This window comes from Ammospiza caudacuta, chromosome Z (genome assembly GCF_027887145.1).
Source record: "Ammospiza caudacuta isolate bAmmCau1 chromosome Z, bAmmCau1.pri, whole genome shotgun sequence".
Taxonomy (NCBI): Eukaryota; Metazoa; Chordata; class Aves; order Passeriformes; family Passerellidae; genus Ammospiza; species Ammospiza caudacuta.
In genome coordinates, this window is record NC_080632.1 from 16,280,697 (window position 1) to 16,294,203 (window position 13,507).

General features: G+C 37.5%; 1 protein-coding gene across 1 annotated transcript in view; it reads left to right on the forward strand.

Annotated features, from left to right (window-relative positions):
- Positions 1-13,120, forward strand: part of SUSD1 (sushi domain containing 1) — a 40,817-nt gene extending 27,697 nt beyond the window's left edge. The window contains exons 12-16 of the mRNA XM_058824045.1: positions 2,377-2,470; positions 3,539-3,794; positions 7,358-7,397; positions 10,057-10,150; positions 12,880-13,120. Coding sequence (XP_058680028.1) covers positions 2,377-2,470; positions 3,539-3,794; positions 7,358-7,397; positions 10,057-10,150; positions 12,880-13,018 — 623 coding nt within the window. The 3' untranslated portion in view covers positions 13,019-13,120. The remainder of the gene's footprint in view (positions 1-2,376; positions 2,471-3,538; positions 3,795-7,357; positions 7,398-10,056; positions 10,151-12,879) is intronic.
- The last annotated feature ends 387 nt before the right edge of the window (positions 13,121-13,507 follow it).

Below are 13,507 nucleotides of genomic sequence, written 5' to 3' on the forward strand. Positions count from 1 at the left end.
TTGTTAATTTATTTTGTTCAGATAGAAATTCTGCCTGTACCTTTTACAGTATCTGTGGCTGCAGATGTATTGAAAACAGGAGCAAAGAATGTTTCCTGTTCCAGCAGGAAGCCATGCAGTACATTTCATTAACTCAGAAAACTCTCAGAAAGGGTTTTCTGCCCTGACTCTACTAGAGGGAAGCAAGTCATTGTAGAGCAATTGCTTTCAGAGAATTATAGAATTTGCTGAGAAGAGACCCATGTGGAATTGTGAAAGTCCAACTCCTGGCCCTGCACAGGATACCCCAAGAGTCACACCCTGTGCCTTTTGAGAGTATTGTCCAAATCCTTCTTGAGCTCTGTCAGGCTGGTCCTGTGACCACTTCCCTGGGAAGCCTGTTCCAGTGCCCGACCACCCTCTGGGTGAAGAACCTTCTCCTGATAGCCAAACTAAACTTCCCCTGACACAAATCCAGACCATTCCCTCAGGTCCTGTCATTGGCCATCAGAGAGGAGAGATCAGTGCATGCCCCTCTGCTTTCCCAGGGGAGGAAGCTATAGACCATTGTATAAATCTTACTCTCATTTCAATCCTAAACATTCATAGCTGGTTTCTTTACTGGTTGTTCACCCATACTGTGGTTTTAAAGATAACCTGGTAAAGGGAACTACCAAAGCAATTTATTTGGGTAGGTAGGCTTTCAGGAGCTTCTTCTGAGGATGATTTTTGTCAAGGGGTAGAGGTTTTTTCTTGGTAGGGATGCTTGTATGGCCTGTTAGCTTTATTTTGGGCACACTGTGCCAAAGTTGTATCCCCTCATAATTTTTATCTGAGTTTAAAGCAGAGGTCATATGAAATAGTCACACAGGGGCCTTGTGTATTTTGGGTGCTACTATTCTAGTGTTATATTAGCCTGATTCATATGCCTTTTATAGCAGCCTTCTGGATTCTTGCTTTTTGTTATCATTTTGGGGCCTAGCACTCATTCTGAGATACACTAATATGCCATTTCTACTACTCAAAGGCAATTAGAATATTTAGGATAAATTGTTCTTAGAAGCCCAGGTGTATTGCCTTGTATTTTGTACTAGTGAATTTAATCCCAGTTTTGAACAACAGCAGCTGTTAGGGTGGTTCAGTTCTCCTTTTGTAAAATCTCTGTGTTTCTAACATTGAGCAGCAAAGTTAATCTGTACATACTGGGATTTTGCACCGTGATTGTTACCAAAATGCTAGCAGTACTAACCTCTAATAATGTTCCTGCACCCCAGTACTTCTGCTTTCAACATGATTTTCTAGCTCCCTTTTTAGCAGTTACTTACCCTCTTGACAGTTTTTCTAACAAGCCTCATTTTCTCCTGCAAAACTAATGATTTTCTACACTTCAAAAGATACGTGCAGCTATTTGTATTCCAGATCTTTGAAAAATCCATGCATCTCGGCAATATTCTGTCTGATGTCACTTAAGTTTGGGAAATCTGCATTGATTTTCTTCTGTTTCTCTTCATGATATTGATTATTCTTTCTAGCTCTGAAGCCTTGGTGTTCTGTGCATAAGCACTGCATTTTTTACTCTTCAGTCAGATATCATATCAGCAGCCTGATACACTGGTGTTCAAAAAGCCTAGCTATACCTGTATTTACCTGTGCAAGTTCTTTTAGACTCCTGGGCTAGATGATGTCTATGCTTCACACTCTGCCCCCTTGGCTGTACACACTGAATCTATTTTCAGCTTTGCTTCCAGGCTGGTAGTGGTAATTTCCTTTTCAGTGTGCAGCTGTCATCATTACCATTGGAATTTGAGGAAGAACTATTTTTTCAGCTTTGCCCTTGATGCAAATTCCCATTAAAACAGATTAGAGTTCTGTATCCATGTTGAAATCCAATTTAAGGGCCTGGAGATTGCTACCTGACTACGAGCAGTATCTAAGGAAGTTGCTTTCTTGAAAGTACTTTTGGCACTACTAAATTCTCTTCTTTTCATACCATTGTATTTCTTGCAATGGGCTCTTGATATTTTTCTTCTCTGTGACCATTTCAGTTGTCTAGTAAGTAATACTGCTTCCTCCAACAAAGCCTTCATTTTTCTGTAGTCAGAAAGGCTCATTTCTCTGTAGTCAACCACCAAGAGAGATTTTTGAGCATCTCTCTTTTTCCCAGCTAGCAGAAGTACAGGGGCTGCCAGACCACCATGATCATATCTGCTCTGTGTTTTTCTTGTCCAATTTATGTTGCCTGGAGGCTTTAGCTGTTTGGGGTTCAAGTCTCAATTGAGGATGATTTGGTGGAAGAGCTAGCTAGCAGTTGAAAAAAGAACTGAAAGGTTGCTAGGAACTGATGCCTGAAATATTTCTAAAACCTTTCTGAACCATAGGTGTTTATTCACTTTTCAGATCCCCCTTTCCCAGAACTAGAATTTGTTGCAGTAAAAGGTTCTGCACCTTTGCTCAGACTCCGGAAAGCAGAAGATCAAAATGGACCAATCAGGTTTGTCTTTCAAAAAACATTCTGCAGATGCATGTTACATACAGATTAGAACTGTTTTGGGTGACAAGATTATTTTTTTAGCAATGAGAAAAAGACTTGAACTGAACCTGCCAGTTTCTCTCCCCTTAGCAGAGCAAGATTTAGCTTCAGGCTTTTTTGCTGTTTTCTGGAACAAAATCCTAGTTTGGATAATTGTGAGTTTTCACCACTGGCTTTGTGGTTTGATTTTGTTTTTCTGTTCCCTTTATCTACAGTGAGGTTACCATAGATCATTTATTGATGGATACAAACACACCTCTACTGATGTGATTTTTCTTTTCCAATGAACTCATGCAAATGGTACATTTTTCCCCCCAGAGCCAGAGGAAATAGTGAATAATGTCCTCATTTTTGCATATTCTGAAGTACTATTTTCATATTAGTGTAGAACTACCAAAATGTATTTCTGGAGTAAAAGGATTGACCCCTTACTGAGACAGAAATGAAAGGTTACTCAATATTACACTGAAGCAGAAAATACTTGAAAGCTATGAAGGTCTCATGGAATGGCTGGTGTAACAGCCTTAATGAATAGTCTTCCTATGGTTGAATACAATAGACTAAACTTTGTTTTGAGAGGTATGAAGACAGATTTGATTAAATTTTTTTTAATGGTACCTGTCCACTCCTCCTTTCAACAGAAGAGGTCTTGTTTCTTTGAACTTACAAATAATTTTTTGAGAAAATTGTATATTTTTTCATAGGTGAGCTTCAGTGTGAGGAGGAGGAGGAGATAGTCTGATGTCAGTTTTATGTTCTTCTGCACATCAATAAGCATGTAGCAATAACATGAATGTGATGAGAAGACGCAGCTCTAAGTCGTGCATGCAGTGCATTTAGTTAAAATTGAAATGGAACACACACACAGAGAAATATTTTAGTATAGGAAGTGTTTGTATTGGACATTGTTAATAAAAAACAGTTAAGAGGCTACAAATAGAGAAAAACCAGTATGGATTAATTAATATCTGATGCCTATTTCATTGAAATGAGGGCTAATATTTACTTTTCTCTTTTGTTTCACTCTAGTCTTTATCAAGTGATTGTGCTTCCTCTGGATTTGCAAAGCACTTTTATTTGTGACTCCTTTGCTGCTACATCTTTCTTTAGTAACACCACTGACATTAAAGGATATGTGGCAGCTGAATTTCGGGCAAAGGATGTTGCTGATAATATGTCAATTGCTCTTGGAGACAGACATTATTATGGGAAGTTTTATAATGCTCCTTTAAAGCTGGGAGAAGAGTATTGTGTTTTTTTGAAAATAATAAGTGAGTGGAATAAGGTAATGGATTTTTTAAAACCTCTTCTTTACACCTCTTGAATGAAATATTGCTGGGGAAAAAGACAAAAATGTTAGCTGGGTATTAAATTTTTATGACACTTCAAGGATCTCCTAGTTGACAGAATTAGATTAAATCTGAAGCTCTTTAAATATCTCTTAAAATTCCTTAATGGTACTTAGGTCATTGTAATGTTGAAGCAACTCTGAATGCCAAAAGTCAAACAATGGAAAATAATTAAAAATGAATGGCCATCCCTGCCCACAGTAATTGAAGATATCTGTATTGTGCCAGAATTTACTAAAAGAGATTAGTATGATAATTTGAAAATCACTCCTTAGCAATGATGAATTCACCTATTTTAACTTTTAATTAAATATTTTATATTAAATGTCCCAATTCTCCAAATTACATGGAAAAATATATTTTGTTATGTGTTGTTACCTTCCAAAAGACAGCGAATGTAAGCTCCAGTTCTATTGAGAAAGCCTTGAAAAAAAAAAGTATATTTTTATCATTAATTTTTATCATTTTAAAGTAAATATGCATTTTTAATTAGAAACAAAAAGTTTCTAAAATGTACATATCATCTAGTTTTCCAGTTGAATCTATCTCAGGAGTCAACAGTTTTAAAATTTTTTATAATATAAGTCTCAGCATTAGAAACTTTTTCTTGTATGGGAAAGGGATAACTCCTTGTGTGCAATACAATTCCTGAATGTCAAATACAAAAATTGAACTAAGCAACCTCTAATAAAGAAAAAACACCTAAACAGCACCTTACCTTACCATCAAAATAGAGTTTTTAGGACTTTGTGTGTACAGAACAAAGCAAGGAGGCATGCAAAAACTGATCCGTGAGTCACTTAAAAATAATTCTCTGCAATTTTGGAAGCTTACACCCAAATCTCAGTAAGTTAAAACAGCTTCTGTTAAGAAATAGTGAGTAACATCCTCATTTATGCATATTCTAAAGTGCTGTTATCCTAGTAGTGTATTACTATCAAAATGTATTTCTAGAGTAAAAGGATTTACCTTTTACCTGTAACTGCCTCAGTTCAAAGTCAATGAAATAAAACAAGTGCATTTAATAAGAGGATTCTTGTATCTACTAATCTGTGCAGTACTATTTAACAATAGCCTGAGAAATTTTTATAGCAGAGATGAAGTGGTTTTGGATTCTGATACAAGTCTGTTGTCATAATTTTTTAATTAATTGTGTGAGGGGAAAGGTAGGAAAATTACAGTAGAAGGCATTTCATTTCATAAGTAGTGTTAAGTTATTAACATTGACATTCAAAATATCTTGGAATTTGGACAATGAACTGTATTTCATAGAAAAATGTGCTCTGTGGAGCAGGATTGTTAATCAGTCAAATGTATACAAGTTTGGCCTCTTCAAGCACTACTAAATATATCTTTGGGCTTAGTTTATTTATCCTGGGGGTTTATGCATTGGCTTCCCTAGCTCTTTACCCCTCAGTGTTTTCTAATACTGGAGTATTTTAACTTCTTTTATTTTGCGGAGGTTTTTGCTGCACAGAGCAAAGTAGATTCTTATACATCTTTACCAGCCGTTTGTGAAGCTGCTTCTGACTGACATTATTATTTCTTATGGATTATTTCTTGATCTTTCACTGCTGATATTTGCAGATGTGCTTTCTAGGGCACTGATTTGATGGATTAATATTACAGTTATTTGTAGAGGTCACTCTTGCTTCCTACCATTAAAAATGCATCATCTCCCTCAGGTACACTTTCCTGTATGGCTTTTGTTGGTTGATGAAATATACAGAGTTATATGCAACAGTTGTGAATCATTATTGGGGTTGCAAATACCAAACTGCTTTGGTTTGCAGCTGTGCTTCTTCAAAATGGAAGTTGGACTGCTGGTTCAAAAGTATTGGTTTATCTTCAGTTGTTATGCCCTTTTATTTTGTGCAATTGCTGGTATTACCTGAAAAAAAAAAATCAGAATGATGAATTGCAGGTTGTTGAGTTTGTTGGGTTTTGTCACATTTCTAAAAATGTGATTACTTAAGTAACTGATTTGGATTCAAGAGCTCAGTCTTCTTTTTAAAAAAATGCTTGGCCCTCAATTCTTAATACCTGTGAAATCAGCATTTCTGAAGTGTCTTTTACTTCTTAGCACATTTCCATTTGAATACAGACAAATTAGAAATAGATGTAATAGGCTCCTAACTAATGTTCTCATTATTCCCTTTCATATTCTGGCATCCTTAAGGGTCCCTTCTGTCTCCTTTCATATTAAAAATGGTACCATTGGTATTATCATGCTGCAAAATCATTGCTTGGTTTTGATTTTTATTAACATTATTACTGAATATCCCTAACATATTATCGTGTTCATCTTTCCATTGTTCAGATTTGGAGGTCTTGAAAAGGGTGTCTGCTGTGAGGTTTTTACTTTCTATTTATTTTTTGTTTCTCTGAGATTCATGAGACCTCAGTAACTTCTCTGATAGGCAGGAGATGTCTGATTTTCTGCACACTAGAGTGTTTCATGAAGGTAACTATAGCTATTTCAAAATTATGGCACTCACACCTCTGCCCCAGAATCTGGCATTTGATTGGGTTTCTAAACCCATCCCTTTATCTTCCCACTTCTAAGAAGATTTTTCTTGTCAGTCTTTTGTGTTTTTAATTAACTGGTAAACTCCTGATAAATAGTGGATTTAAGAATCATTGAGATTTGACAATTCAGCATGCAGGCACACAGAAGTGAGATTATTCACACAAATGTGCCTTCATCCTTTAATCCAAAAGCTTCAAACTGTAGCCTTTCTCAAACATACAGTTATTCAGAACATCATAACACACACTTTGCTACAATATGAAAAATGCATGTATCGTGTATGCATTATGTGAAAGTCTGTGAAAGTCATTTAGCAGGAAGCACTACAAAAATACACTTCACAGTAATTACACAATAGATAATAGAACCTAGAATAGAACTTTTTGTGTATCTATGACTATGAAGAGCTGGGGAAAAATGCTCTACAGAGATCAAAGCTTACTGTAAAAAAATCAAACTTGCTTAACAAGTCTGCAAAAGCAGACCCATGATAAATATTTCTTTAATTGTAAGTATTCTATACAGCTATTAAAAATTATCAAGCATGTTATCATAACTGAAGAAAATGCTACATCTAGTATTTGTAAAACATGCCATCAGATACCTGACTTTAACATACATGTTCTGCATGGGAGAGAGTTAACACAGCATATTTATCCTTATCTTCACATTTCATAAATTCTGAACCCTGATCAAAGCAATGTCAAAAAGCCTTCCATGGAAGGAAGGTTGTAAAAAGAAAGAAAGAATAATGAGCTAAAAGCTAGAGCCAACCTTTCAGCAAAGTTCTATGTCTAATCTTATTTTTATAATTTATAATATCTTAAGACAGTATAGAGGCTGCTAGCAAGGGAATAACAAATTCCATTCCCAAGAGTATTTTTTTTTGATGGCTGATCTTTCAGAGGGTGTTAATAACAATAAATTTTTCTCATGAGAAATGGTGATTTTTTTTGTTCTCTTTTTTAGGTAAGAACACAGTCCTGTGCTGTTTGGGCACAAATTAAAAGTAAGTAAATTTTTCCTTCAGCAAAAAATCTAAGTTGTCATGGCTTTGCTTGGAAGCATAAACTAATAATTGCTGTGGCTGCTTCTTTTTTTGCCATTCATGATCTGTTGACTTCAAGGATTGAAAAGATTAGAGAGTGAAAAATTTTCTTGCTTTTCACTATTCCACTCCAATGGATTCAGCAGTCCATTCTAAAATGGACTCTCCTGTTTTCCCTAGTTTTCACTGTTGTTATTTCTTTGCATCACATCTAAATCTTTACAGCAATTTTTGTGCACAAAGGATTTGAAGCACAGAAAATGTGACATTTTGGAAGCGTATTTTAAGATAGTTTTATATTGGTAATAATTTTACAATCTTAAAAAAACCAGAAGATACTGTGCAAAAATGAAAAATATGACTAATTTGAATACTGGTAAGTACAGTTTCTTAAGTATAAAAGTAGCAGAACTTTAAAACCCTGTAAATTTCTCAGTGTGGTTTTATTTTGATTTACTTTTTGACTTTAAAATATTTCCAATTAATGAGTTTATCTCAGAGCAGTTTGGGATCCACTTCTTTCCTTCCTTTCCACCATAGCTGAAACTCCTCCTCACACCTCGTGTCTCAGCAAAAAGCAAACATTTGCCATTTCTGACAAAGAAAGCAGCACCACTGGAGTCTCCTATGAGCCCTAAAGTCTGCTTTTGAATTGAAAGTCTTGCAAATTTGAGTTAGGAAAGGCAGTAATGCTGGAAAATGAGGCAGTATTTTGGAATGATGTCAAATCATGTGGTGCATGGAGTGTTTGAGGTGCACCTCCTGCATATCAAATTGGGTATGAGTTTAGATCAACTAGAGGGGTGTAGGGCTCTCCAGAGAGACTTGGAACGGCTGGACAAATGGACAGAATCAAATGGGATGAACTTCAATAAGTCCAAGTGCCGAGTATTGCACTTCGGCCATAATAATCCCCTGTACCGATACAAGCTGGGGATGGAGTGGCTGGATAGTGCCCAGGTGGAAAGGGACCTGGGGGTGCTGGTTGACAGTCGATTGAATATGAGCCAGTACTGTGCCCAGGTAGCCAAGAGGGTCAATGCCATCCTGGCCAGTATCAGAAATGGTGTGGCCAGCAGGAACAGAGAGGTCATTCTTCCCCTGTACTCGGCACTGGTGAGGCCTCACTTGGAGTATTGTATCCAGTTCTGGGCCCCTCACTTTAGGAGGGACGTTGAGTTACTTGAGCGTGTCCAGAGGAGAGCAACGAAACTAATAAGGGGCTTGGAACACAAGCCATATGAAGAGCGACTGAGGGAGCTGGGGTTGTTCAGCCTGGAGAAAAGGAGACTAAGGGGTGACCTCATCACTCTCTACAACTTCCTGAAGGGTGGCTGTAGTGAGCTGGGGGTCGGCCTCTTTCTCCGGGCGACAACGGATAGAACAAGAGGACACAGTCTCAAGTTGCGTCAAGCTAGATGTAAGTTAGAAGTAAGAAGGAAATACTTCACAGAAAGAGTGGTCAGAAACTGGAATCATTTACCCAGTGAGGTGGTAGAGGCATCATCCCTTGAAGAATTTAAAAAAAGACTGGATGTGGCACTTGCTGCCATGATCTAGCTGAACAGTTAGAACATCGGCTGGACTAGATGATCTTATAGGTCTCTTCCAGTCTTGAAAATTCTGTGATTCTGTGATTCTGTGATTACTCTAACTGATCTTGAGGTGACAACTCTGTGTTTATTTCTAGGTTTTGTTTAGTTACTCTTTCTTTAATTACTCTTAGGATCTAGCTCATTTATCACCACACTTAGAATATAATGCAGGCAGCTCTTTGTTGTGGAGACTGTGCTAAGATGAAAGACTCCTTAAGTTCAATAGTTCCATTGCTAGGACTGTTCAGGCAATAGCTGTAGAATAACTATGGAAAGACAGAGAACTGTTCTGTTCTGAATTTGTCATTTATCAACAGGCAGCACATCATCACAGGCTGTCTTAAAAATAGGTGGATTTTGGTTTTGGGGCTAAAAGAATGAGCATAGAAAGAGGAGAGAAGGACTGGTCAGGCTTTTGGTGTAAATCTGTTTGCCTTTTTATCCAATGGACTTTTAGTTAGTGTCCTTTACCCTAATGTACTTATGCAGCTGGAGAGGCTGAATCCTTTGAGAAATATTTCTTAATTCAACTTGTGGAAGGCAAATCTGTAAATTAAATCTAATCCAAATGGCCCTGTTTCAGATGCCATCTAGCTAGATATTGTGTGATAGATCATTGTCATAAAAAAGGTAGAAAACTGTATTAAAAGCACACTTTCTTCTGCCACAAAGAAGTTAAATGAAGTTTTAGGGTTTTTCATGATATTCAGTTGACAATATGGAGGGAAGACAATTCTGTAACCTTTATGCAGGGCTGCCATCTTCTCTAGAGATGTGTAATTTACTGATGGAAACTGGTGTTATAGTGCTATAAGGGCAGGTATATTTTTTACCAATTTTTTTTTAATACTCTAATTAATCTTTATTCCTCAGCTGGATGGTAACTACCAGGTTGTCAGCTCCATTAGTCTCATTAACTGAGCTGTACATCCAGCATCTGGGTTTTGTTGCTATACTTCAGCTATGAGAAGACTGATGCTGCACTATTTTATTGGATTTTTGAATTGTTTGATGCTTTCTTTCAGATTTGTCACCCACTCTGCAATACATGACTGCTGTTGGATTAGGGTCAGTGGCTGCTGTCTGCCTTATATTGTTCCTGTCATTCTCCGTGTCACGGTATGTGATGTTGCTGCCTCCAATTTTGCTGTCCTCCTTCATGTGTTTTTTCTTTTCAGTTAGATTTTCTTGCCAACATGCTTGGTTTAGGCATCATGGGTGGTTAGAAACTGTAATCAAGGGTGCTTTCAGTGGCCGCTGGTGCTGTCCATTGCTCGGGCTGATGTCCTCTGTATCTTTGCAATTTCTGGCAAAGCATCAGACATATGTAGGACATATCTTAATAAAGGAAGAATTTAAGACAGTGAGTAGAACCCGGACTTTAGTGCAGAAGTGTTCTGATTTAATGGGAATTAAGCATGTGAAGTTTATATGCTGTCAAAATGTTGATGCACTTTGCTTATATACAAAGCTAATTTTCGTCTTCCCAAATTTATTCAAAAGGCCTGAAAAGAATTGTTTTACCTAAAGGCCTTGATAAAAACATGTTTATAATTTTTAGGAGATTTATTAATTTATGTTTCATGATCCTTCAAGCAGAGTCAGTAACTTCATGACTGTCATCCTTTCAAAGTTAAAAGAAATATGCAAGTTATGTAATTGGAAATGCCTACATACCTGTAAAACCTCTTCACTAAAATCTATTACTTTGTTGTTGTTTCAGTATGCATATCTACAAGAATAGGCTTCTGATATATTTCCCTTGAAAGGTCAGGAGCCTCCAGCTTGGGGACTATGAAATATAGCATTGATTGGTTAAGCTGTTTGTTTGGTGCTCTGAAACAGAAGGAATTAGTCATATATAGGGCTGAAGAAGGTAGATTTATTTGGATTGTCAGTGGTTGTCTAAATTTCAAATCCATTCTTTCAATCAAAATTCTGAATTAAAAGTTCCATGGTCTCATATTTTTCTTTAAGTTACTAAATAAACAGAATAAACAGATCTTAGGCTTCCCTTAGTATTAGAATGCAGTGGTAAACTTGAGTTTGCAGTCTTGGTTGTTTTGGGGGATTTTGAAAATGTTTTCAGAGTCAGCTTTGATATTTGAGAAAGAAGGGCCTTTTACTGTCTTGATTTCTAAAGTAGCTGACTCCTGACAGAGGATTTATTATGATTTATTGCAGGAGGAAGGGGTTCCCTGGGCTGTCATGGCTTCTCAGTTATTTCAGTTTTCCTGGCTAAAATGTAGCAGAAGGATATAAGTACTTTTCAAAACTATGTCAAATCAATTAGGTTCATAGTGATAGGAGAGTGATTTGAGGTATGAGACAGTACTGGAAGAATCATGTATGAGTATGAGCCACTTGTGAGAGACCCTGAACTGCCACTTCAGCCTTCTTTCAAAAGGAGCGAGAGAAAATGAAATCCTTAGGGAGCTGATTACATTGAGTAAATTTGACAGTGGCGAATTGTAGGGGACAAGGACTTAATAAGTCAACAAGTAGCTTTTAGGCCCTTGATCCCATGTACAGAGAAATTTTTGAATCCATTCTCTGTTCTAAGGAATATCAGACAGAATAATTGACAGAAATTAAAACTGCCCCATCCTAGCAGTAGGCAGAGAAGGGAAACCCCAGATGTCAGTTGTGATAAGACCCTTCACAATGCTTACAAAGAAGTATCTGGAATATTTTAAATAACAAATGTGATTTTAGTTATAATTAGCCATCAATTTAAAGCCTTTCTGAGTAAGAATGTGATTTGAAAAAAACTCATGTGAAGTTAGCCTTCTGCCCTATCCAGTTGTAAAAGCATGGTCCTGTTTTAGACACTGTACTCCAAAAGAGATGTGGCCTAGTAGGAGAGAAAGAGAATGGAATTTGATAAGAGAGACCTGGGATCTATTTAATACCCTAAACAGGGCATTCTAGTGGTGGGTTGCTTAGCCTGACAGAGAAGATTCTGCCTGGAAGCATAATATGCAAATATACAAAATGCCACTATATAAAGATCAACTTTATCCTGTTGGTAGTGCCAATGGTACATGTACGGAATGCCCATGTGCTTCTGAACTGTAGGAGAGGGAGACATGGGAACCAGTTGCTTGAATGCAGCTTCTGGGTGGTCTGCAAGAGGAGGTCAAGCAAACTTGTCAGTAATGGCATGGCTGATCTTGCCATGGTGTCAGGTGAATGGTCTTGGATTATTTCTTGGGGTCCCTGTAAGCTTCTGTCACAAAGAGCCACTGTATTCAAGTGCTCACCAGTTTGCCACATGTCTGCTGTCTCAGGAATTATGTCTCCACAATGGGTGGAATTCAGGGTGTGAACTCCTGCTAGAGTTGCTGCTGACAGCAGTTCCAACTGTTCCTCAATAAGTAAAAGTCTGGAACTGGATTCACTAGGTGAAGTCTGACTCTTGATGTCCTTAGATATTATATTTTTCATTTTTAAAAATGCATCAGCCCATAATTGTTATTAAAGTGGTTTGTCATTCATACACCTTGCTCCATTCCTCTTAGTTCTTTCCTTTCTTTTGTATGTGATGCCCATTCATATGCATAAGGACAGTGCCATAACTCCAGATTTCAGAGGATCTGCACTGGGCATCAGTTTTGTTGATGCCAAGGTTAACATTGGTCAGGTAATCATCTGGTAACCTATGGGAATGCTTCCTACCCATCTCACACTGCTGTAGTGATCAGGATTTTTAGCACCACCATGCGTTTTCAGAAAACTTCAGAAGCATTGTCATGTATCTAATCAATATGAGTGATACAAGTTCCTTGTCAGGTCTATGCTTGAGTCTCAAATAACTTGTTTTTAACTGGAATTTTTTTTCTCCCCAGGTCTTGTCTCCGTAGCTCAGTGCATCCCCCACCTGCTGCTGTAGCCTGTGAGGCTGTACGTTTATCTACTACAGTAGATGTGGCACAAACAGGGATTGCATCATCATTCCCAGAGACTGAAAGTGTCTCTCTTCTCTGATGGTTTATTCCTTGAAGTCAGCTTAGAAAATAATGTGCTCTTCTTTGAAAGCCTACATGTGTCTGGTATCTGCCTGTCACATATGTACTACAGCATGGACAGTTTAAATGTGTTTGTCACTGGAGTGAGATGTTTATTGTCTTGTCTTATTCCAGATGGTGTGGTGTGTGAAGGAGAACCTTCCCTCACAAGCAGGTTATCATGCATCCCATGTGTTGGTCACAGTCTTCCCACTATTCCAGCTGCATGAGTGCTTGATAATGAGTACTTGTATTGTACTTGATTACATGAATAATCCACTGATCCAGCTGAGACTGTTTGAGGATTAACTGCTACTTTCTATACCTTTGCACACATAAACTGGCCTATTAGGAACAAAAGTACAGACCTATCCTTATGCGAGATAAAGTGCCTATTGTAATTCCAATTATAAAGGTAGAACACTTCTGTCAGTCACTTAAAAGTAATGATACATCAGTGACATGTATA